General features: G+C 41.2%; 1 protein-coding gene across 1 annotated transcript; it reads right to left on the reverse strand.

Annotated features, from left to right (window-relative positions):
• Positions 1 to 3: 3 nt before the first annotated feature.
• On the reverse strand, positions 4 to 22,130 carry b4galt6 (UDP-Gal:betaGlcNAc beta 1,4- galactosyltransferase, polypeptide 6). Its single transcript, XM_024003707.2, has 9 exons — positions 21,556 to 22,130; positions 16,131 to 16,247; positions 15,666 to 15,779; positions 14,462 to 14,586; positions 14,082 to 14,198; positions 13,693 to 13,880; positions 12,774 to 12,896; positions 12,568 to 12,669; positions 4 to 4,606 (listed from the first exon to the last, which is right to left on the reverse strand). The coding sequence occupies exons 1-9, from the start codon at positions 21,668 to 21,670 to the stop codon at positions 4,459 to 4,461; spliced, it is 1,149 nt and encodes a 382-aa protein (XP_023859475.1). The 5' UTR covers positions 21,671 to 22,130; the 3' UTR covers positions 4 to 4,458.
• Between the last annotated feature and the right edge of the window lie 4,387 nt (positions 22,131 to 26,517).

Consider the following 26,517-nt stretch of genomic DNA (forward strand, 5'->3'; position numbering starts at 1 on the left):
AGGTGTTTCCCAGAACCTGTCAATTAAGTTGTTTATTCATCTTTTGTTGACAAAAAGAAAAACAACTTTACAAAGTCTAACAGTTCAACTCTAGTACTCTTTTACTGGCTGTTATACCAAAGATTGTGGAAGATTGACAAGATGGCTAACCGGTCGGCTTCACCATGTAAAAAGTTGTCTGACGTCTGGGGGGAATTATAGCACATGACTAGAGGCAAAGAAATTGCAGAACAAGACAGAACTGCGAGAAGGTGTGTGGCGCATGAGTAGGCGCTACAACGAATTAAGGTCTTTATTTATATTTTCACAAATGTATCCTCCGAACAATCTAAAAATTACAAACCCACAAAGTCGAAATGAATATGCCTGACCTCAAATGAGAATTTATGATTTGTAGACCAGATGACACTAATCCGACAGACTGCAATTTTAAAAAGTCACTACTTCCTCTGCGTCATCCTGCACTTCCTGGCGGACGGTAGTAACGCGAGAGTCTGCCCTCTGGCTCCAGTTATGACTCTTTGTTCAAACAGAACAGAGCATATTGAGGAGACTGGAGAGCTGAGGATTGTACATGGTCTAAGCAGCCAGACCTCTGAACAGCAGAAAAATTGATTACAGACAATCATTGATACACACCTACTCAGCCCATTGTCATGGAAGCGTATTGTGCGTCTTAATCAGAGCTCCAGACTGAATAGAAAATAAAAAAGTGCACTCTAACTTCAGTTCAAAAACAATCCAAACTTTTACTGTATATTTCAAGCAAGAATGCAAAGTGAAAACTGAGAAAAAAAAGAAAAGGCACAAATATGAATACTGCAAAAATGTAATTGTCCACATTACTAATTGTGTAGTGGTGAATATAGTCATTTGAAAAAAACAAAAAACAATATAGAGGAAGTAGGAAGGGTGAGGGGGGGGTCCTTGCCCTCCTCACAGGTAGGCTGGGGGTGTAAACCAAACCACTTGTGACCGGGTGTAGCCAGCACACTGCCCGGCAGCTCCTTAACCTACCCTTCCCTCCCCCCATTCTCCTCAGAGGCAATAACAATAAATATGTACAACAGAGGGTGTGGCCATTTGGGACACAGCCAGAATACTGATCCTAGACCAGCTCCAGTGATGGATGCTTTCCATAATTAATCTCTTCAAACTGTTCCCTGAACAGAGTGAGAGACACAATATAACAGGATTAGATAAAAAGAAGCGGATCCTTTGTAGCAAGTAAGATGACGGGATCCAGAGAAAGAAGCAACTGACTCAGTGTCTCTGCTACAGTAACTCATAATGCCCTCAAGAGGGACGACAGCTAGGCTGCTCACATCTTCTGCAACGTATAAAAACAACGAGAGCATTTATCCACCTATGCAAAAATCTGTTACGGAGCATAAGGCATAGCACAAGAGAAGCCCCCAACACTGACCTATACCCCGAATACCCAGAGCCATATACAGAGATATACGTTGTATACAGTATTTCCTAGATATATGGCTCTTAATACCTCAACCCTGATCCCTATGATCAACACTAGTCTGTCAGGTTTCTCTCAACACTGACGAGTTACTGAGACACCATAGAGGATCTCATGGGAGTAGAATGAAAAGGAAGGAAAGACGAGTAGAGATAAGTGCAGAAGAGAGGTAGGTAGAATGATGACGATGGGTATCAGAAGTGGAACTTTGGCACAGTTGACCACCTCCAAAAGAATGTCATTACTACCATGTCTTTTTATATTCTGTCTCGCCTCATCTGATTGATCAGAAATACACCATTGAGGTCTTATGTGACCGTTGTAGCCACGTCGGAGCCAAACCAAACACAGACTTTAGCCTGGTGCTTTGTTAACCACTTTAGCTTATGAGCAAAAATGACTGTTCCTCCCCAGCACTACAAGAGTGACAGGACAGAGTCCCAAATGACACCCTACTCCCTTTATAGTTTACTTCTTTTTACCAGGACGCATAGGAGTCCAGTCAAAAGTAGTGCACTATAGGACACAGGGTGCCATTTACAACAAACCCCATGTTTGGAGCAGGACAGGAGTATCCCAGTTTGATTCACACTCTCGTTCTCCTGCATTCTTGCAGTACTGTAATGGAGAAAACCAGGGTTGTTTGGATAGACCAGTTCTACTTGAGAAGTACATTTGACAAATGAACAAATCACTAGAAAAACACAGCTAAAAGTAAATCTATGCATAAATATGAAGTGTATGAGAAACAACTATGTACAAGAAAAAAACGCTAACAGGTAAAAAATAAAATACCTCCTACATTTTTCCTTGCTAATCTTAGTAGTGCTAAAAATGTAAGGGTTTCAAGTCTTTATGGCCCAAGTTGCAGTCTGTGCCATTCAAGAACAGGGCTAGCTGTTAGCATTAGCTGCTGTTCTCTCATTCTGGCCCCTCTCAATGCCTTGCAAGCTTATTAGGAACACATCACAGTTCAGACCAATAATGTATACAAACCTTGGATTGCTAATGCTATTGGCCAGTAAGAGGCTTTGAAGCCACCGGTCAGCAATATTGGCACTCCACAGAAGAAGCAGTCCTCCATAGGAATGAATGAAATTCTACAATATTTCAATTAAATGGTTCAAGGACAAAATTACAAGTATGTTTTGTTGTAATGGAGACAGTAGCATTAGAACTTTCAATAAAGTATACTTTAAGGAAAACAAATTATTTGTATGTTTACTCTATTACACACTTAATGCATACTTTTAAATTGTGAGCTAAACATAAATGCCTTTCTACAGCTTAAAAAAAAAAGTTTTGCAATGTAGGGGAAGTGCCAAGATGGAGGGGTGGTGGCTTCAAAACAGCGCCTGTCGTCAGTCATCTAGTGTATATATAAATAATTGGTTCAGACACACACACACACTGCCCAATCTGCAAGCTCACATTCATTAAAAGACACCTAACATATGCTCAAACACATGGTCCAGTTACCTAATACATGAGCCACACACACACGCACACACACACACACACGCACGCACACACACACGCACGTTTGAAACATAATCCTGTACCAAACACACTGTCCGCACTGTATAAACTCCTCCATAATAACAGACTACAAATACCAGAGGAAAAATGACATCCAGCTTTAGAATCTTAAGTCTTACGCTCTGCTCCAGGTTGTTGCGGGTAGCTTGCTGTTGAAGGCTCAGCAAGCCTGACATAACACCTTGGACCAGAGCTACTATAGTCCTCTGACCCGTCTTTCTGTACAGGAGCACACTCCATAATGTCAGTTAGTCTTTTCACGCAGTGCACCGAGGGAATAAAAAGACACAAAAGGCTAAACTGGAACAAAATATAAACATCTCAAAATGATATAAATTACGATTAAAGGAAAAAAACATCTGGTAATAAAATAAATTAAGGCATGCAAAAGAATGTCAGCCTAAGAGATTGATATATTTTTTCTTTTTTAAGCCATCTATTGTTAGAACATCTTCCCATTTAAATGGAAGAACCAGGTAAGTCCTCAGGAAGGTAGCTGCCAAAACAAAATTCAAATCCACTGGAATAATAACTAACAGGCTCTGAGCGTTTAAAAGGCTGAATATTTACATACGTGTTCTATGCTCGAGCTTTAAGAGTCAAGTATTTACATACGTGCTCTGTGCATCATGCGTGTCAGCAGTGCAGCAAAGGAACAGCAAAACACTCATGTGACAGAGAAACAGGATAGTGCTTTAAAACGTCCGTTAAAAAAAAGGAAAAAATGAAGGAAAAAAACATTTGACCATATTAGAAAATGTACATCACAAAAAAGTCACCTTCACTTAGCGCCTGTCCTCTTTATGGAATWTWTTTTTTTTTAAACGAACGGTGTAAAAATTATATAAAGTGAAGACACAAAATGTCTGTTGGCTTGTAAGGTGATGGTACTGAGACGTTAAAAGTGAAAACTGTGCTGAGCTGTGAGATAAAGGCAAAGTCCCAAATGGCACCTTTTTCCCTATATAGTGCACTACTTTTGACCAGAGCACTAAGGACCCTGGACAATATATAGGGAATCGGGTGTGGTTTGGGGGGCAACCAGAGAGCCATGGTTCTGAGGCTGAGCCTGACACTTTAAGGCTTTGCAGTAAACATCTGATGTGAAAACAACACTGCCTCTCCCTCCTCATACTGAATCATAACATGTTGATGTTAAGTAGCTTAATAGCTAAAGCCAGCATGGACACATTGACATGCAGAGACACACACACACACACACACACACCCCATCTCAACATCCACAATCCTCACAGAACACACACACAATTGTTCGATTAAACAGACCCTATGTCCCTTCCGGACATTTTCTTCAGAGTAAGGTTTCTTGGCAGCGTTACACGGTGTGCCTCCCACCACACCCCCAGCCCCCCTCTGCCCTGCTTTGGGGTCCCAGTTGGAGTGTGAGGGGGTGTGACGAGGTCAGGGACAGTGGGGGTCAGAGTTCAGTAGTCTGTAATGGGGGCCAGGTCAGGGTGGAGGTCCACGGTGATGTTCTTGTACAGGGAGCTCAGGGAGATCTCAGGGGTGTAGTTGAGGTTGTTCAGTCCATCCAGGTGCTGCCTCTCTTTGGAATACCTCAGTAACTTGTACCTGGAGAGAGAGGACCGGGAGGGGGAGGATTAGCTAGCAGTTAACATCCATACTGACAGTCACAAAATGGCACCCTATTCCCTAGATATAAATACATATTCCCTAGATATAAATACATATTCCCTAGATATAAATACATATTCCCTAGATATAAATACATATTCCCTAGATATAAATACACATTCCCTAGATATAAATACATATTCCCTAGATATAAATACACATTCCCTAGATATAAATACACATTCCCTAGGGGCCCTGAACAAAAGTAGTTCACTACGTCAGGAATAGGGATCCATTTCAGGTGCAGACACAGGGAAAGAGAGGAGAGGAGAGGWGGTGAAGCTAGCCGTTACAGTATGATTTATACCTGGAGTCAAAGTGAAAGGAGAGGATTGGCCTAGTTCGTGTAGTGGAAAAATGAGAGAAGGTAATATACTTGTGACTGGTGATTTGCAGGCCCTGAGGTCCAGCGTGATGACTCCATCACGATTTATGACATTGTGTTTGGATGGCTGACCATTTCTGGGCTGTTATCTGTGGTATTCATGGAGAAGAGATGTTCTCATAGATCCCTGGGAGCACGGACACATTGGTGTGAAGACTGATGAAAACTTGAGGAAATTAATGTTAGTGTGAATTAAATTGTAAATGTTTGGACTGTTTAAAGAGCTACGAACTTTGATACGTTTTATTGTACTGTAAGTGGTATAGTTTTTTTTTCTTCGGACAGCGTACAGTTCAAAGAGGGAGCAACACAGGGGTGCGCTCCTATCATTTCAATTGAGTTGATTAGAATCTGGGTGTGTTTTCCTGTCTTTTGTTTAAAAAAATGTTAATTCAAGTTTCTGCTTGAATTTGGTTTAAAAGGACAGTACATTTTTCATACTTTGAGAAGTTGCTAGCAAGCTCCTGTGTGTATTACACACAGTTTACTCTTAGAGATTATTCTGAAAACATGGGTAACCACGTTACAGTGCCTTCAGAAAGTATTCATAACCCGACATATTCCACATTGTGTTACAGCCTGAATTCAAAATGCATTAAATATATGTTTCATCCTCACCCATCACCCCATAATGACAAAGTGAAAACCTGTTTTCAGACATATTTGCAAATTGATTGAAAATGAAACACAAATCTAAATCACATAAGTATTCATACCCAAGTCAATACTTAGAAGCACCTTTGGCAGCGATTACAGCTGTGAGTTTCTGGGTAAGTCTCTAAGAGCTTTCCACACCTGTATTGTACAACATCTGCCCATTATTATTTTCAAAATTCTTCAAGGTCAGCCAAATTGGTTGTTAATAATTGCTAGACAGGTCTTGCCATAGATTTTCAAGCAGTTTTAAGTCAAAATTGTAACTTGGCCACTCAGGAACATTCACTGTCTTCTTGGTAAGCAATTCCAGTGTAGATTTGGCCTTGTTTTTAGGTTATTATCCTGCTGAAATGTGAAGTCATCTTCCAGTGTCTGTTGGAAAGCAGACGGAACCAGGTTTTCCTCTAGGATTTTGCCTGTGCTTAGCTACATTCCGTTTCTTTTTTATACTGAAAAAACAGGCATACACATAACATGATGCAGCGACCGCTAGGTTTGAAAATAATGGTGAGTGATACTCAGTAATATGTTATATTGGATTTGCCCCAAACATACAACTTTGTATTCCGGACAAAAAGGGAATTGCTTTGCTACATTTTTTGCAGTATTACTTTTTATTTAATTAGGCAAGTCAGTTAAGAACAAATTCTTATTTACAATGACAGCCTACCAAAAGGTCTCCTGCGGGGTTGGGAGCTGGGATAAAAAAAATATATAGGACAAGACACATCACGACAAGAGACAACACTACATAAAGAGAGACCTAAGACAACAACATAGCACAGCAGCAACACAGCATGGTAGCAATACAACATGTTAGCAGCACAAAACAGGGTACAAACACAAAGGCCAAGAAGGTTGAGACAATACATCACTTTAGAGCKTTGTTGAAAACAGGATGCATGCTTGGAATATTTTTGTTCTGTACAAGTTTCTTTCTTTACACTCTGTCAAATCAGGTTAGTATTGTGGAGTAACTACAATGTTGTTGATCCATCCTCAGTTCTCCCATCACAGCCATTCAATTCTCTGTTTTAAAGTCACCACTGGCCTCATGGTGAAATCCCTTAGCGGTTTCCTTCCTCTCTGGCAACAGAGTTAGGAAGGACGCCTGTAGCTTTGTAGTGGCTGAGTGTATTGATACACRATCCAGTGTAATTAAGAACTTCACCATGCTCAAAGGGATATTCAATGTCTGCTTTTTCATTTTTAACCATCTACCAAAAGGAGCCCTTTGGAAAAACTCTGGTCTCTGTGTTTGAAATTCACTGCTAGACTGAGGGACCTTACATATAATTGTATGTGTGGGGTACAGAGATAAGATGGTCATTCAAAATTCATCTTAAACATTATTATTGCACACAGAGTCCATGCAACTTGACAAGCACATTTTTACTCCTGAAGTTATTTCAGCTTGCCATAACAAAACATTTCAGATTTTAATTTGTGTGTAAAAATATCTAAAAACATAATTCCACTTTGACATAGGGGAATTGTGTGTAGGCCAGTGAGAAAAAAAATCTCAATTTAATCAATTTTAAATTCAGGCTGTAACAAAATGCGTAAAAAGTCAAGGGGTTTGAATACTTTGAGGGCACTAAGTCTTAGCCTATTGGTGATGGTAATTTACTCTGAGTAGTCTAATGTATCATGTATTTCATGTACACTAATTGTTTGAGTGTTAATTATGACTAATACATTCTATTAGTTGAATTGAGTAAATGCATTCCTTGTTTATGGAGTAATTATTTGATTGACTATACGCTTATAAATGTAGTAGGTCTATTGYTAGTTATCTACACCAGTGGTTCCCAACCTTTTTCATTTACTGTACCACCAACTGAATTTTGCTCTGCCCGGAGTATCCCTGAAGTACCCCCTCATGTGCATTTTACCAGTAGGCCTATGGTCTCATGAGTCTTCTCAAGTACCCCGCATGAATAGGACAAGTACCCCCAGGAGTCCTAGTACCCCTGGTTGGGAACCACTGATTTACACTATACATGCTTGGATACCACCTTGACGTCTCTGATCTGCTTGCCTCAAATTAATGCTAGAACATTGGTCGCCAGGATTASCTATTTGTATCTAGTCTCGTAATAATTGTATAACGGGCAAGTTAAACATGTTCATTATAGTTATACTGAGAGGTGATGTAAGGCTCGCTACCTTGACTAGATTCCTTCAGAGACACACAGCCAGTTKKATWTWWTSWSAWWAWATMMGAGTCAGATTGATGAATGTAGTATATTATTATATTCAAAATTGTTGAATAATTTCCACAAAACTACATTAGCACTTAGTATTGACACCAAATCAATTACACACCACAGGGATCCTTAGCTAGCATAATGACACCAGGGGGATCCTTAGCTAGCATAACGACACCAGGTGGATCCTTAGCTAGCATTAGCATAATGACACCAGGGGAATCCTTAGTTATCATTAATGCTAATGAAATTAGGCGGAACCTTAGTTATCTTAACATTTGATTTGACTTATTAGGATCCCCTGGATCCCCTGCCAATGGCGACAGCTAATCTTAGTGTGGTACGACAAGTAACAAAAAAAGACATTAGACAAAATACTTTATATACATTTAAAAACATTAACATGTAGTGTGTGCGCATCTATCAGTTACACATACAGTGCATTCGGAAAGTATTCAGACCCCTTGACTTTTTCCACATTGTAACACAAGACTTATTTTTAAATGGATTAAAAACATCTCTCTCATCAATCTACACACAATACCCGATAATGACAAAGCGAAAACAGGTTTTTAGAAATGTATTAAAGATAAAAACAGAAATACCTTATTTAAGAAAGGCATTGGTGTTTATGGTTAGGTACAGCCGTGCAACGATTGTTTTTTTCGCAAATGCGCTTCTGTTAAATCATCCCCCTGCGTTGCATCGATTATATGCAACGCAGGACACGCTAGATAAACTAGTAATATCATCAACCATGTGTAGTTAACTAGTGATTATGATTGTTTTTTATAAGATAAGTTTAATGCTAGCTAGCAACTTACCTTGGCTTCTTACTGCATTTGCGTAACAGGCAGACTCCTCGTGAAGTGCAATAAGAGGCAGGTGGTTAGAGCGTTGGACTAGTTAACTGTAAGGTTGCAAGATTGAATCCCGGAGCTGACAAGGTAAAAATCTGTCGTTCTGCCCCTGAACAAGGCAGTTAACCCACCGTTCCTAGGCCGTCATTGAAAATAAGAARYRYTTCTTAACTGACTTGCCTAGTTAAATAAAGGTGTCTAAAAATACCGATTTCCGATTGTTATGAAAACTTGAAATCGGCCCTAATTAATAGGCCATTCCGATTAATCGGTCGACCTCTAGTCTGAATACTTATTTAAAATCAATACACAGAAGTATATATTTTTAAACCTGCATATTTAGCTAAAAGAAATCCAGGTTAGCAGGCAATATTAACCAGATGAAATTGTGTCACTTCTCTTGAATTCATTGCACGCAGAGTCAGGGTATATGCAACAGTTTGGGCAGCCTGGCTCGTTGCGAACTAACTTGCAAGAATTTTACGTAATTATGACATAACATTGAAGGTTGTACAATGTAACAGGAATATTTAGACTTAGGGATGCCACCCGTTAGATAAAATACTGAACGGTTCRGTATTTCACTGAAATAATAAACGTTTTGTTTTCGAAATGATAGTTTCCGGATTCAACCATATTAATGACAAAAGGCTCGTATTTCTGTGTGTTATTATGTTATAATTAAGTCTATGATTTGATAGAGTAGTCTGACTGAGTGATGGTAGCCAGCAGCAGGCCCGTAAGCATTCATTCAAACAGCACTTTCGTGRGTTTTGCCAGCAGCTCTTCCCTGTGCTTCAAGCATTGCGCTGTTTATGACTTCAAGCCTATCAACTCCTGAGATTAGGCTGGCGTAACCGATGTGAAATGGCTAGCTAGTTAGCGGGGTGCGCGCTAATAGCGTTTCAAACGTCACTCGCTCTGAGACTTGGAGTAGTTGTTCCCTTTGCTCTGCAAGGGCCGTGGCTTTTGTGGAGCGATGGGTAACGACGCTTCGAGGGTGGCTGTTGTCGATGTGTTCCTGGTGGTTCGAGCCCAGYTAGGGGCGAGGAGAGGGACGGAAGCTATACTGTTACACTGGCAATACTAAAGTGCCTATAAGAACATCCAATAGTCAAAGGTATATGAAATACAAAATGGTARAGAGAGAAATAGTCCTATAAATACTACAGTGGGGCAAAAAGGTATTTAGTCAGCCACCAATTGTGCAAGTTCTCCCACTTAAAAAGATGAGGCCTGTAATTTTCATCATAGGTACACTTCAACTATGACAGACAAAATGAGAAAAAAAATCCAGAAAAATCACATTGTAGGATTTTTAATGAATTTATTTGCAAATTATGGTGGAAAATAAGTATTTGGTCACCTACAAACAAGCAAGATTTCTGGCTGTCACAGACCTGGAACTTCTTCTTTAAGAGGCTCCTCTGTCCTCCACTCGTTACATGTATTAATGGCACATATTGCACTTTTACTTTCTTCTCCAACACRTTGTTTTTGCATTATTTAAACCAAATTGAACATGTTTCATTATTTATTTGAGGCTAAATGTATTTTATTGATGTATTATTATTATATTAAGTTAAAATAAGTGTTCATTCAGTATTGTTGTAATTGTCATTATTACAAATAAATACAACATTTTAAAAAGCGTCCGATTAATCGGTWTCGGCTTTTTTTGGTACTCCAATAAATCGGCATCGGCGTTGAAAAATCATAATCGGTCGACCTCTAATTCAGACCCTTTGCTTTGAGACTCGAAATTTAGCTCACGTGCATCTGGTTTCCATTGATCATCCTTGAGATATTTCTACAACTTGATTGGAATCCACCTGTGGTAAATTCAATTGATTGGACATGATTTGGAAACTGAGCAACCCTCTTGGTCAGGGAGGTGATCAAGAACCCAATAGTCACTGACAGAGCTCCTCTGTAGAGATGGGATAACCTTCCAAAAGAACAACCATCTACGTAGCACTCCACCAATCAGGCCTTTACGGTAGAGCGACCAGACGGAAGCCAGTCCTCAGTAAAAGGCACATGACAGCCCGCTTGGKGTTTGCCAAAAAGGCACCTAAAGGACACTCAAACCATGAGAAACGAGATTCTCTGGTCTGATGAAACCAAGATTGAACTCTTTGGCCTGAATGCTAAGTGTAACATCTTGAAAAAAAKCTGCCACCATCCCTACGGTGAAACATGGTAGTGGAGACTAGTCAGGATCGAGGGAAAGATGAACGGAGCAAAGTACAGAGATCCTTGATGAAAACCTGCTCCAGAGCGCTCAGGACCTCAGACTGGTGCGAAGGTTCACCTTCAACAGGACAATGACCCTAAGCACACAGCCAAGACAACGCAGGAGTGGCTTCGGGACAAGTCTCTGAATGTTCTTGAGTTACCCAGCCAGAGTTCAGACTTGATCCCAATCAAACATCTCTGGAGAGACCTAAAAATAGCTGTACAGTGACACTCCCCATCTAACCTGACAGTGAATGAGAGGAACTTCAGAGAACAAAATGGTAGAAACTCCCCAAATACAGGTGTGCCAAGCTTTAAGCGTCATAACCAAGAAGACTTGAGGTTGTGATCGCTGCCAAAGGTGCTTTAACAAAGTACTGAGTAAAAGGTCTGAATACTTATATAAATGTGATACATTTAATCAATTTTAGAATAAGGCTGAAACATAACAAAATATGGAAAAAGTCAAGGGGTCTGAATAATTTGAATGCACTGTACACACAAGCATAACGACACAGGGAGGATTCTTAGTGTAAGCTGATTCATTAGCATTAAAGCTATCTGGAGCAGCTTGTGCTCTAGTTGCTGGAGGAAAACACTAACCCCAAAAGAGAAACTCCCCCCCCCTCCTCTGAACCCCAGGAACAGGGAGTATCTTCTGTATGTGKAACAGCTAATGGGGATCCAAATAAACTAAAAACGCTGTACCTCCCTCCATCCCTCTCTGTATTTGAACCCTCTACATGCTAAGGGGTTTCCTTCATAACCCTCAGTCCTCTAGGACAGAGTTACTCTGGGGGCTGTATGAGGATCAGTCCTCTAGGACAGAGTTACTCTGGGGGCTGTATGAGGATCAGTCCTCTAGGACAGAGTTACTCTGGGGGCTGCTATGAGGATCAGTCCTCTAGGACAGAGTTACTCTGGGGGCTGTATGAGGATCAGTCCTCTAGGACAGAGTTACTCTGGGGGCTGTATGAGGATGAGAACTGGTTTACTTGAGTAAAGAGACATGACTCAACAGGGCAAAAGGGACTAGGCCAATGAACGGGAGGTTAAATAACTCAAAGCTGGCAGAGCAAACACCTACACAAACCCTGGAAGGAAAGCAACCCCTATTCTATTGATCATATCTCTCTGTGTACACCAAGGCTTGCAGGACTACAGAATTGTGATAGTCAGAACGTCTGAAATATGTTGCACAGTTGAATGTTCCATGAGTACAATAACATTAKAGTTATTGTTAAGATGAATAGAAGCAATTTAAAAAGGGAACACCAATCAAATTAGATTTAAATGCAGCGACATCCCTGCCTGCAGAGGGCGCTGGACAACCTGCTCAATGGGGAGTAATAGATGAGGAAACAGCTGCAMTCAAGTAGCGAGTAACAATGAACCCAATAAGGAGACAGGTAACCTTTACCAGAGCAAAGGTGTATTGAAAGAGCAAAGCTAATTTGACGTTTAAGGTAATGTTAGGTAAACATTCTTTGACATGGTGACGCCACCGGCGATGCACTGCTAATGCGTGTGTGTGCGCGCGTTACTGACCTGCCGAGGAACTGCACTTCTCCTCGGTGGTGGTGTGGGATGGACTTGTATTTACCCATCTCTCCCTCCGGCCTCGTGACGTTCAGACCAGCATAGTGCACTCTGGGGGAGAGAGGGGGACAGATAAAGTCTTTCACTAAGTTACCCAATTAGATTATACATGTCTGTCTCTCTCAAACACACAGCCAACTGACAAACTCACTGACCTGTTCCAAAGGTCATCGTCCTCTCCTCCCCAGCCCCAGAATGCATTGGGAAAGCCGTTGATCTTGCGGAACTGCTCCACTGTAAGTCCACTCACTCCCCCGAAGAACTCACTGTAGGGTAGTCTGTGCAAAACACACACAGACACTGTTACACATCTGTAACACATCAACACGGACGGGGGACAGACACAGCTACATAGCCAAGCTCTGCCTGGGGAGAGAGTGAATGGTAAACAAAACAACAAAGGAAAAGGTGAGAAACCTTACCAAGCAACAAAGAACAAGTCTGGCTGTGTTACAACACACAATTATGTTTTCAGACTACGTACAATACAGCCATCAAATTTAGAAGAGACGCACACATAACCAGAGTGGAAAATCTGTTCATAAATGAAGCCTTACTTCAGGACCTTGTAAGAGCCAATGACAACATGATTTAGCCTTCAAGCCTGTGTTTTACAGTCTGTTTAAATGAAGCGGTTTATTCCCAAACTATTCTCACATTGAACTCAAAACTCAGAGAAAATCATGATAACATTAATTAATTCCTTTTGTTGTAGAAATAAAAGTCTGTAAAGAAAGAAAAGGTACATGTAAAATATTGAACAATAATGACCATAAATAATCAACATAAAGAGACTCTTCAGTACATGTCTCCCATACCATGCAGGAAGTGAAACTATAGTCTGGTTATGGGAGAGCGTCAACTCTCCAGGTCTCATCTTCAGTCACTAAACAAGATCAGAGGTCCTATTTTCCCCTTGAGTGAGGAGGCGGTCTAATTAAGTGCTTTTCTAAGTGTTTCTTGGAAGATGTGACTGGGGCATTGACTTGTTGACACGCCAAGTTCATAACTAGTCAGGTCATGACAAGGTGACTTGTGACTTGCTGTGTGCCCTGGGCGTGTTCAGTGACTTACAGGTACATGTACTTGTCCAGTTTGGCTGCGAAGTGGCGAGGCATCTGACCACAGCCGTAGTAGTTACGGTCGTTCTCTGGGATGTGGTCAACATCGTGGAACACCAGACAGTCCCAGTCCAGATCCTTCATGGCCTCCAGGAAACCCACATTAAACAACATGGCTCTGTTGAAGGGCTGCGTCCCAGACTGTAGGAGAGAGAGGGAAAGATGGAGGAGAGGGGGAGAGAAAGACACATTAAATAACATGGCTCTGTCTACATCATAGATTCTATATTTCTCACCAGTGGGTGGCAGAGTTGACAAAACAAAGAGACCAAATAGGATGACAGAATAAATGTGGGCAGTAACAACAGATCTTGTTTACAGACAAACAGAATACGGTGTTACCTGCTCGATGACGTAGTATGCAAACTGCAGTCTCTGTCTCTGCAGTATGGGGGTGAGGTGTTGGAAAAGGATGGGAAGGTGCTCGTGGCGGTTACGGAACGGGATCAAGATGGCTACCTACACAAGGAGCGGGGACAGTCAGACATACCCACAGCATGTATAAGCTCATGTGTTTTGAATTCATAGGAAGCATAAGATACGCTTCTAATAGAATAAAATAAAGACAGGTGTATAGAAATATGACTACAGTTCAATTTCTTTATCGATAACAGAGATAAGAAAAGTAGTAAAATAACTGGCATGTCCACAGTCCTACATGTCCACAGTCCTACATGTCCACAGTCCTACATGTCCACAGTCCTACATGTCCACAGTCCTACCTTCCAGCGTGGTTTGCAGTCCTTGGGTTTCCAGTGGCCACCAAACTGAACATCCAGATACTTAGAGAACTTCAGATCTATCTCCTCCATAGGAATCTCAGTCATATTCACATCTATAGGACCCTCTGAGAATACACAACACAGACCTGTTTAACAAACATAAACATGACTACTATACACAGCTATGGGGAAGGACACCCTACAAAGGCACAACACTTAACACAGCTTTGTAAACAGTGTGGGTAGAAGACACACACATCACGCATTGACATGAACACAGTGGTAGGACTAAAGCTGGAATAGACCCAGCCCTGTCACCGCAAACCAAATGTGATTAAAGTCAAATTGAACTAAAAAAAGATTTGAGGCCAAAAAGCTAGACTGACAGAGGGGAGTGTGTGGGTGTTTGTACAAAACATTACGATATTGAGTTGCACCCCTTTTTGCCCTCAGAACCGCCTCGATTCATCGGGGCATGGACTCTACAAGGTGTCAAAAGCATTTCACAGGGATGCTGGCCCAAGTTGACTCCAATGCTTCCCACAGTTGTGTCAATTTGTCTGGATGTCCTTTGGGTGGTGGACCATTCTTGATTTTTWATTTAACTAGGCAAGTCAGTTAAGAAAAAATGTATTTAAATTATTTACCAAAAGGCCTCATGCAGGGACAGGGGCTTGGGATTAAAAAAACAATATAAATATAGGACAAAACACACAGCAAAACAAGAGAGACATCACTACATAAAGAGGGACCTAACACAACATATCAAGGCAGCAACACATGACAAAACAGCATGGTAACAACAACATGGTAGCAGCATAAAACATGGCAAACATTATTGAGCACAGACAACAGCACAAAGAGTAAGAAGGTAGAGACAACACATCAGGCAAAGCAGCCACAATCGATACACACAGGAAACTGTTAAGTGTGAAAAACACAGCAGTGTTGCAGTTCTTGACACAAACCGGTGCACCTGGCACCTACTACTATACCCCTGGCACCTACTACTATACCCCGTTCAAAGGCACTTAAAATATTTTTATTTTTTTATCAGTGTGACAAAGATGAGAGAGGCGGCACAAAGATACACCAAAGAGTAGCTTATCTCATGAGAGTTGTTACATAATATCATCACCTGATCTCAGTAAGATTCTCTTAGTTGGCAAATTGATGTTTGAAGGTTAGTGTTCTGGTTACTTACTCATAGAAGGTAAGCGTTCTGGGCAGGGGAGGTTCTGGGCATATGTGAAGTTCTCAGGAAGGTATGTGGTTGGTTGAACCATATATTCACTGGAGTTACTGCCATCTGGGTAATCTACAGAAACAAAACAATGACATGTAAATAAATGTTTTTCTTTGGACTTTTCCCATCTTCCCCCTTTTTGGTAGCTAAGAGAGGGATCATGCTGATTAATAGGTAGTGTGGGGGGGAGGGGGGGGTTAGACAGCGGTTCAACCAACATGAGACAAAGTGCAGGCAAAAATCACAAGAACAGAAGGAAAATAGCAATTCTCACTCCCTTTAGATTGTGAGCGAGGGCCATTCTTGGGATTTCTGGCTGCCCACCGTCCCATGTTGGTTAAAGCACTGTCAAGCCTACTACCCTCCTAATACAGGAGGTTGGCCAGACGGGTCGGTGGGACGGGGGTCTCCAATCGAACTCACCTGTGCCGTTGAGGGTACTGTTCTTATTGGTGTAGAGTCTGATCATCTGGCCAATGGTCCTCACGTTATCCCTCAACATGATACCCTGGGCCTGCACCATGAAGAAGTAGGTGTTGGCTGAGAGAGGGGGATGGAGAGAGGGGGAGATGGTGGAGAGAGAGATGGAGGTAGGAGGTAAGAAGCCGGAGCGGGGCAGAGAGGTAACAAGAGGGAGACAGGGAGAGAAGGGGAATACAGGTGCAGGGACAGAGCGAGAGATAGGATGGAGGATGACGAGGTGGAATATAGATGCAGGAAGGACGAGAGAGATAGGATGCAAGAGAGATGAGGACGACAAGGTGCAGGTGGAATACAGGTGCAGGGACAGAGCGAGAGAGAGATGAGGACGACGAGGTGAAATACAGGTGCAGGGAGGAAGAGAGAGAGAGGATGGAAGAGAGATGGAGGACAGCGAGGTGGAATACAGGTACAGGGAGGAATAGAGAGAGGGACAGAAAGAGGAAGAGTGAAATCAGAAGTGTTTTGAGTGGTTCAATTACACCCCCCTCACGTACCAGTCTAGTGACTCCTAAGTGCAGTGACAGTAAATTAGCGGACTCACGTCATCAGGGTTAAAGCTTTCTCTCCCTCAGCCTCTTGGCCATAAAGGAACAACCTTCGCTGTCACCGGCACAATGCCATGGTTTAATTCCCAGCAGCAGCTAGCGATGAGACGCACTGGACCGACGGGCAAGATAAGAGSCACGATAAGAGGAAATTCCCCGTCTCAGGTTGCGTCCTAAATAGCACCATATAGTGTGCACTACACACTATGGTCCCCAGTCAAAAGTAGTGTGATATATAGAGAATTGMGTGCCATTTGGGACTCAGTCTCACGGTCGACTACAGACAGACAGCAGGGCCCTGAATCATTTACCACTATTCACTACTGCAGCAAAACAGCCAGGGTGCACAGACCCACCTCATCAGCTAAGGTTAAAGACACACGACWTGTCAGTTTACACACTCAAGCATTTCATCAATTACAAACACGGTCACATCATTAATTACACACACAAATTGCATCGACACAAACTCACACCACACTCTCCCAGCCCTGCATTTAAGCACACCTTCTGCATGCCTTGCTTTATCACCCATTACAGAGGACCTTAAGTTGATCCTGTGTGGCAGTTCAGTTCATTCATCTTTATAAGGATGCAAGCCTGCCACGGCAAACAATGACAGTGTTGTTGATGGATTCCAGAAGTATGACTCCCTCTCGGTCTGCAGAGTGTGTGCGTGAGCGTGCGTACCCTGTGTATGCGTACAGTGTGCAAGCATTAATGTGTGTATACGCGAGTGTATCCACTTCGGTAAAAAGGAGAATTATCACCTCTGAGCAGAGTCTTATCAGAAGCAGCCAGACTTTCTTCGACCAGAGGGGGGGCGAGAGGACAGGTCAAACACTACGAGCCCATTACAATGAAACGCCAACTAATACATTCACAGATGCCTTTTCAGGCTAAGTAACAAGGCTTCAACCAGGACTGCAGCTCTGACTAGCCTATAGTATAGCCCAACAGCATAAAGCAAATCAACCTTGTTACTGTTATTAGAGACGGTCTAAGACTGACTCAGGTTTAACAAGTGTATTAAAACATCAATCATTCCATCATTAGATTAGACACCATCAACCCATTTCATGGTGCAGGTTGGCCCATAGATATAGAACACTACATTGACCTACCCATAGAGATATGCCTATCTCAGAGTCTGAACCACAAACATTTGCATATCAGGGTCAGTGATGTGCCATCACAACTAGGGCATTATCACACTTTTTAAGCAATGTAAAAGCACAGATGAGGGTGTGTGTGTGTAACATGCTCTTTGTGCTGCTGACCGTAGCTAACTGTGGAATACGAACTATGACCAATTGACTATATAATCCAGACCCGTTACATAATCAAAAACTGTCCCAATCATTGGAGACACACGGCAGAAAAACAAACGGAAACATCCAATATTAAAGAACGGAGGCCAACATCCTGGGGTCGCCTCCTCACTATTGACGTTGAGACTGGTGTTTTGCAGGTACTATTAAATTAAGCTGCCAGTTGAGAACTTGTGAGGCATCTAGTTTGAGAAACAATGTACTTGTCCTCTTGCTCAGTTGTGCACCAGGTCCTCCCACTATCTATTCTGGTTAGGGCCAGTTTGCACTGTTCTGTGAAGGAAGTAGTACACAGCGTTGTACGAGATCTTCAGTTTCTTGGCAAAATCTCTTCAAAAAGCCTTCCTTTCTCATAACAAGAATAGACTGACGAGTTTCAGAAGAAAGTGATTTGTTTCTGGCAATTTTGAGCCTGTAATCAAACCCACAAAAGCTGATACTCAACTAGTCTAAAGGCCAGATTTATTGATTCTTTAATCAGAACAACAGTTTTCAGCTGTGCTAACATAATTGCAAAAGMGTTTTCTAATGATCAATTAGCCTTTCAAAATGATAAACTTGGATTAGCTAACACAAKGTGCCATTGGAACACAGGAGTGATGGTTGCTGATAATGGGCCTCTGTACGCCTATGTAGATATTCCATTAAAAATCAGCCGTTTCCAGCTACAATAGTCATTTACAACGTTAACAACATCTACACTGTATTTCTGATCAATTTGCTGTTATTAAAAAAATTGACAATTGCTTTTCTTTGAAAAACCAAGACATTTATATGTGACCCCAAACTTTTGAATGGTATTGTACGTTTSAAATTAGGTTTTGTCCCCATCCAGACAGTTGTGTTGCTGTGCTCATCTGGGAGAGCTAACAACTTTGGTGACAAGTACCACATCAGCCAGTCACTCCAGGACTTTTTGTTATATTTGCAAGGGGGAAATAGCTGATTTTGCTGCAGCAATTCTGACATTTTGCATGGCAAGATGTGATGTATTTTTTGCAAAAATGCACTGACGAGGCAAGAAGTTTGTTGACATGGCTTGATTTAGCCATGTTATGCAGTGATTGGTTGACATTCCGAGCCCCCTTTTTGTACTGCGGTGATGGGTCCATTTTATGTGATAATATTGCAATGATTTGCCTCTTCTATGCAGAAATAGTGCAGTGATTGGTCCAACTTGCAAGCCCTCATAATATGCAGGGAATTGTTCATTTTGCTAAACACTTTGCGATCACATAATCCTGCAGGGACTGAACAGCACACCACAACACCACCAATGCCTAGACAGGTCACACCAGCCCAGCCACACAGAACTAGTCAGTCAGTGGACCACACCCATGACATTTAGGCCTAAAAACAATGTTCCCTCTCTATTTCTGTGCAGTTTCAAAATCAAACATTTTAACCAGAAGGCCCCTAACATATGGTATACAAAGTCAAATTAATCTCTTTTTTTGCCATCCAAACTAAACACATTGATCCATTTATTATTTTTTTTTATTTTTTTAGTGCTGACTTTACCAGCTCCTCAGTAGAAACCATCCATGCATGGCCAGGCCTTAAAACMGCTTTGTCTGAGAGAGTCTTTGAAGAGAAAAAGGGTTAGGTTTCAGCTAATGTGACAAACGCTATAGTAGCCAGTTGCCCAAATGGCAAATGTAGGCGGGACAGAGTCAGTGGGAAGTTCCTGAGATATCAAACAGAGCATTACTCTGTGCAGTCTTGCCAACTCCTATGGTCATTGTCATTGCTAAACATTTATGTAGTGTTTCCAGATTTCTATGAAATATGACCTATTTGACTTACAATATGAGGGAAATAATTACCTTTTTTTGGTAGGAAAACTAAGTATGTTAAAAAGCACATGTTCTGTGTTGGACTGGTGTGGGTGTACCCCAACAACAGAATGATGTGGACATATACCAGTCATTAAAAATAGTAATGCAACTAGACCGCTGAATGGCCAGATCATCTTCCTCAGGATCATGACTTTCTCTGAGGAAATAGCAAGCTTGAGGTGGGGTACAAGTTTCTCTGAGGTACAAGTTTGAGGTGGGGTTTTTAAGTGTTTTTTTCTCCCTCCAACATATGCTTTGGCCACAAATATGAATATAGTATGAGTGAACAACATTATTTGGGTATGAGTTAACAGGATATTAACTTAAGTGAGATTTTAACTGAACAGTTACTTTAACAGCATGYACAAGTCTGGGACCAGGTTAGTGTCTCCTGGTTGTCTGTTGTCCTTGTCAAAACAGTGCTGCAGAACAGTAGTTATAATATCAGCACTTTGTCCATAATGTCATCCTTATGGCTTAGCAGTAGCCATAACACTGTACCATTCCTAGTTACAGTGTGTGACTATGGACATCAAAGAAACAAACGGCTCCAAAATAACTTTCAAGACAAGTGTTAGCCTACTTGGAAACAGCTGGTCTATTGCCATCTTAGTAAGCATTGGCTGACTGATGGTATAGACATGGGTCCTATTCTAGGTTACCTTGCTCACTCTCTGTTTATGTGAAATAAATATAGACCTATCATTTTAGATGTACCCTAGCTACTAAACCAGCTAGCTAGCAGGATTGGTCATGTGGACCTACTTGCAGGCTCTGTCAATGATTTGTAAATGTGGACAACCCCATATTCCCACCAGGGCATGGCCCAACAGCATGACAGATGTTGATAAGAGCTTGTTGCCAATGGGTAGCTAACAGACCCAGTCAATCATCAGTTAAATGTTCCTTTATGAAATCCCTGAAATAAAATGAATTAGTTAGGATAACTAGCTAGCTTATTACATTGTTAGACGGCTTGTTGCAGAGCAAGCAGACAAGTTGCAAAARCGGGAGCGCATGATAGCTCTCAGTCAATGTTGCTACAGTAACCAGTTAGCTACATTGTGCTGCTAGCTAACTAACGGTAGTTGGCTAACTAGCTAGCAGCAACATAGRTCTCAAAAACCCTACTCCGTATGTAGCTAGGGTTTTCAACAGTTACATTCGCCCATTTTTGGTTCCATGTCAAAATCCCGACGCTGTTTGACATTTAGAAAAGTGAATAATCTTCGCTTTCAAACCGATTTTAGAAACATACGTTGATATGCCCCTTATGTTTCACATCAGCAAGAAATACATTTTTTTATAAAAAAAAATATACAATTAGCTAGGTACTGTAGCAGTTTTGCACAGATCCGTGGTAGTATTGTAGCAACATATAACGCAATCATCCACATGACTAGCTAGTTAACTTAGATCGACATGGTACCGGTTCACTAACTAATTTGTAAACTGATCGCTAGCTTGTCCGATTGGCCACACAGTCACGATGAATTAACTCCGATTTGAGTAACGTTAGCTAYCTAGCAACAAGCTAATTAGTAACGTTAGCCAGCTAGTTGTCAGGAAAGCATCCCTGGTGATGCCAAGGTTGGGTAGTTAGCGATAAGATAACATTAGTTGGTCGTGTTTAGCTAGCTAATGAACTCACCTATTCCAGGAGCAACATATATGAAGTAGAGACACGTCGTAGACATGGAGAAGAAAAAAATTAAGGCCAAAAAGGAGCGGTTCGATACCCGCAGCAGCCGCCTCCAATTCACCATATTTGTTTCTGATTTACCGCTAATCCCATAAAATATACTGTTTGAATAAAAAAATACTTAAATTGACATGCTAAAAGTAGATCATATAGTCATGCAAAATCAATGCAACGACATAACCCGCATAATTTGAGTCGGGGATGCAGCGAAAAGGGTAATACTGGGATAGCTAGCCAAGCTGCCCAATCTTGGTTTCCCGTCAAGAAATTTCCAGATCGAAAAAAATAAGCCTGCATCAGGAACTGCCAAGCTTCAAAGAACACTGTCAATCGGGCATAGTGAAACCGTTAGCTACTGATATGGGTAGACAAATAACTAATACTGGCACATTTCTTAGGAATACTCGTTATACTGGTCCATGTTTAGATATGTATTTCTCGCCCGGCGTTGAAGGTTTAAAAAAAGACCATCGGGTGGAAGCTGGTCTGCACCGCTGCCTCCTCCCACCACACACAAGTAAGTCTCAACTATGTTTACAAAACACTCACACTTGGCAAACTACTTCACCAAATCAGCAGGGATATCTGACGATTCTGATTGCATGGAAGCCCATTCCCGCCACGATTTAGGTAAACGTAGATAGTATGTCGACATACTATCTAAACATTTCGAGATAGTAAATCGACAATTTTAGATAGTAGAGCATACTTAAAGGATATTTTTCTTAATTTTTAAGATTGTGTGATTTCAGAGGTGGCACAACAGGTCCAAGATGTGGGGTGTTCACAATTGGCTGACGACACCACCATTTATTTGAAAGATCATAATGAAGTCAGAAAAGCTATTGAGTGTATTAATGTCTTCTCACATGTATCAGGTTTATCTCTGAATATTAGGACATGTGAATTATTTGCGTTGAAAAGATGTGACTTAAACTCAGTATGTAATATCCCTGTAAAAGATGTGAACACATATCTTGGTATTAAAGTTAGCAAAGATCAGAAAGAAAGGGCCAACTTAAGTCTCTCATATTGTAGAGAAAATTGGAAAGAGATTTAACTCCTGGTTATTAAGAGATCTTTCTTTATCTGGACGTGTACTTTTATCAAAATCTGAAGGTCTGTCCAGATTAGTTTATACCTCCTTTGCCTTGGATGTTCCTCTGTCAGTAACTAAAATGGTTGATACTYAATTATTTAACTTCATATGGAGGAATAAACGTTTTATTTATTTTTAAGCGGTAATATGTAGTACCCAAAGTGAGGGAGGGTTGAATGCTCTGGATTTTAAAACCTCTAATATAATATTAAGGATTAAATGGATACAAAACTATTTAAGAAATAAGATTACATTTGGAATATCATCCCTAATTTAATATTCCAACAGATTGGGGTCTAGAATTCTTACTAAAAATGCAACTTTGATATGGGTAAATGTCACATTCTGACCTTAGTTCCTTTGTTATTCTTTATTTTAGTTTGGTCAGGGCGTGAGTTGGGGTGGGCATTCTATGTTGTTTTGTTCTGTAGGTAATTTCTATTGGTTTGGCCTAATATGGTTCTCAATCAGAGGCAGGTGTCAGTCGTTGTCTCTGATTGGGAGCCATATTTAGGTAGCCTGTTTTTCATTGCGTTTTGTGGGTGATTATTTTCTGTTCTGTGTTTTTGTTTCACCGTACAGGAGTGTTCGTTTGTCGTTTTCTTGTTTTGTTCAGTGTTCATTATTTTCGTATTAAAACAATATGGACACTTACCACGCTGCACATTTGGTCCTCCTATCATTCCAACGACGAGCGTTACAGTAAAATCCCCCATTAAGCTTGCAAACTTTCATAAACAAGTACTTCTAACTTGGAACCTCATGTACAAACACAATTTTTCCCCACATAGGTATACAATCTGGAATAATAAAGACATAAAATACAAAAACAAGTCTTTATTTTTCCAGAACTGGTTTGGCAACAACATTATTTGGGTTAAACAATTATTGAATAATGATGGACAACTATATGATTATCCAGAATTTATTAGAACACACAATGTTARATTCACTCCTGAGGAGTATCAAATTGTTGTTAGAGCTATCCCTAAAGGTGCTATTCTTCTTTTAGGAGAATATAACAATACTCCAAGTGCAACTATTGAGGATTTTGTAGCCTCAATACAATTAGAAGGAATTTACATTTTAAACTATAAATGTAATAACATGTATATAAGGAAACTATGTCAATATGTTACTATTCCCTCTTCTAAAATGTACTGGAATGCAGCCCTAGGACAAGTGAACTGGAACAAAGTTTCGTTGTTGTCTGGTAAATATTGTATATCTAATAAGATGAAAGAAGTATAATACAAACTCATTCATAGAATCTACCCTGTAAAGACCTTTATTAAACACAAATTTAAAACAGCTGTTGATAACAAATGTGTATTTTGTGGTTGTGACCCAGATTTTGGAGTGAGTTAGAAGATTTTATTTTAAAAGAAACGACTATTAATGTTAATTTGAGAGACTCTGATGTTATGTTTTATTTTGATCCAAATMATATGGACCCTGATTTAACTTTCATTGTTAATTTGTTTATCTTTCATCGAAGATTCTTTACCCATAAAATGAAGTGGGCAGAGAACAAACCCCTCTTCACATTATTTAAGATAGAATTTAAATATTATTTTGAAATGATCAGTAAATGTAAAAACAAAAAAGCAATACGCACCATAAAAGTATTTAACATATTGAAAATGAATCTTGATATGTAATACTGTCTGTTAGGTTTATGTACTCTTGTTTGTATATTTCAGTTTTTTTGTATTTGTTGTGTTCATAATAAAACTAATTTTATTTAAACGTTAATGAAAAAAATGTGGGGTGTGGATTTCAATAAACAGTCATGGATATATCATCTTACATTTCATAGTTCCTTCCAATATGTGGGGTTCCTGGGACCCAGAGTTTTTCCTGATCTGGTAGGCTAAGCACAGGTTGGTGGCACTTTAATTGGAGAGAACAGGCTTGTGGTAATGACTGGACTGGAATCAGTGGAATGCTATCAAACACATGGTTTCCAAGTGTTTGATGCCATTCCATTTGCACCGTTCTGGCCATTATTGTTAGCCTTTCTCCCCTCAGCAGCCTCCACTGCCGGGCTAACCCAGTGGTTCTTAAACCTCTCTTCGGGGACATGTATTTGATCTATTCCAGAACTAGCACACCGGATTCAACTTGTCAACTAACCATTGATTAGTTAAGGTGTCCCTGAGGAGAGGTTTGAGAACCACTGGGCTAACCTAACCAGGTAAAACTCTGGACCCTAGTTGGAGGGTATGACAAACTCAGCAAAAAAAAGAAACGGCCCTTTTTCAGGACCCTGTCTTTCAAAGATAATTTGTAAAAATCCAAATAACTTTAACACTGTTTCCCATGCTTGTTCAATGAACCATAAACAATTAATGAACATGCACCTGTGGAACGGTCGTTAAGACACTAACAGCTTACAGATGGTAGGCAATTAAGGTCACAGTTATGAAAGTTAGGACACCACAGAGGCCTTTCTACTGACTCTGGAAAAACACCAAAAAGAAAGATACCCAGGGTCCCTGCTCATCTGCGTGAATGTACCTTAGGCATGCTGCAAGGAGGCATGAGGACTGCAGATGTGGCCAGGGCAATAAATTGCAATGTCCGTACTGTGAGTCACCAAAGACAGCGCTACAGGGAGACAGGACGGACAGCTGTACGTCCTCGCAGTGGCAGACCACGTGTAATAACACTTGCACAGGATCGGTACATCCGAACATCACACCTGCGGGACAGGTACAGGATGGCAACAACAACTGCCCGAGTTACACCAGGAACGCACAATCCCTCCAACAGTGCTCAGACTGTCCGTAATAGGCTGAGAGAGGCTGGACTGAGGGCTTGTAGGCCTGTTGTAAGGCAGGTCCTCACCAGACATTACCGGCAACAACGTCGCCTATGGGCACAAACCCACCYTCGCTGGACCAGACAAGACTGGCAAAAAGTGCTCTTTGCTGACGAGTCGCAGTTTTGTATCACCAGGGGTWATGATCTGATTCGCGTTTATCGTCAAAAGAAATTAGCGTTACACCGAGGCCTGTACTCTGGAGCGGGATCGATTTGGAGGTGGAGGGTCCGTCATGGTCTGGGGCGGTGTGTCACAGCATCATCGGACTGAGATTGCCTGCAATGACAACAATCTCAACGCTGTGCATTACAGGGAAGACATCCTCCTCCCTCATGTGGTACCCTTCCTGCAGGCTCATCCTGACATGACCCTCCAGCATGACCCTCCACCCTCAATCCCATTGAGCACGTCTGGGACCTGTTGGATCGGAGGGTAAGGGCTAGGGCCATTCCTCTCAGAAATGTCCAGGAACTTGCAGGTGATTTGGTGGAAAAGTGGGGTAACATCTCACAGCAAGAACTGGAAAAGCTTGTGCAGTCCATGAGGAGGAGATGCACTGCAGTATGTAATGCAGCTGGTGGCCACAACAGATACTGACTGTTACTTTTGATTTTGACCCCCCCTCCCCTTTGTTCAGGGACACATTATTCAATTTCTGTCACATGTCTGTGGAACTTGTTCAGTTTGTGTCTCAGTTGTTGAATCTTGTTATGTTGATACAAATATTTCCACATGTTAAGTTTGCTGAAAATAAACACAGTTGACAGTGATAGGACGTTTCTTTTTTTGCTGAGTTTAGTAATAAATCAGCTGTATAACGATTTTATATGGGCTATGACGGAACCAGATTTTTAAAAATCTCAAACCAGCCTGGCAAGAGTGGCCAAAAGGGTTTTTAGCATCCCCAGTTGCTCTGCAAGTGTGGAGACGATATTATCTGCTGCTGGCTGCTCTCCAGTCACGCTCGCATGAGCCTGAAGCAACA

This window comes from Salvelinus sp. IW2-2015, linkage group LG16, assembly GCF_002910315.2.
Source record: "Salvelinus sp. IW2-2015 linkage group LG16, ASM291031v2, whole genome shotgun sequence".
NCBI classification, from domain to species: Eukaryota; Metazoa; Chordata; class Actinopteri; order Salmoniformes; family Salmonidae; genus Salvelinus; species Salvelinus sp. IW2-2015.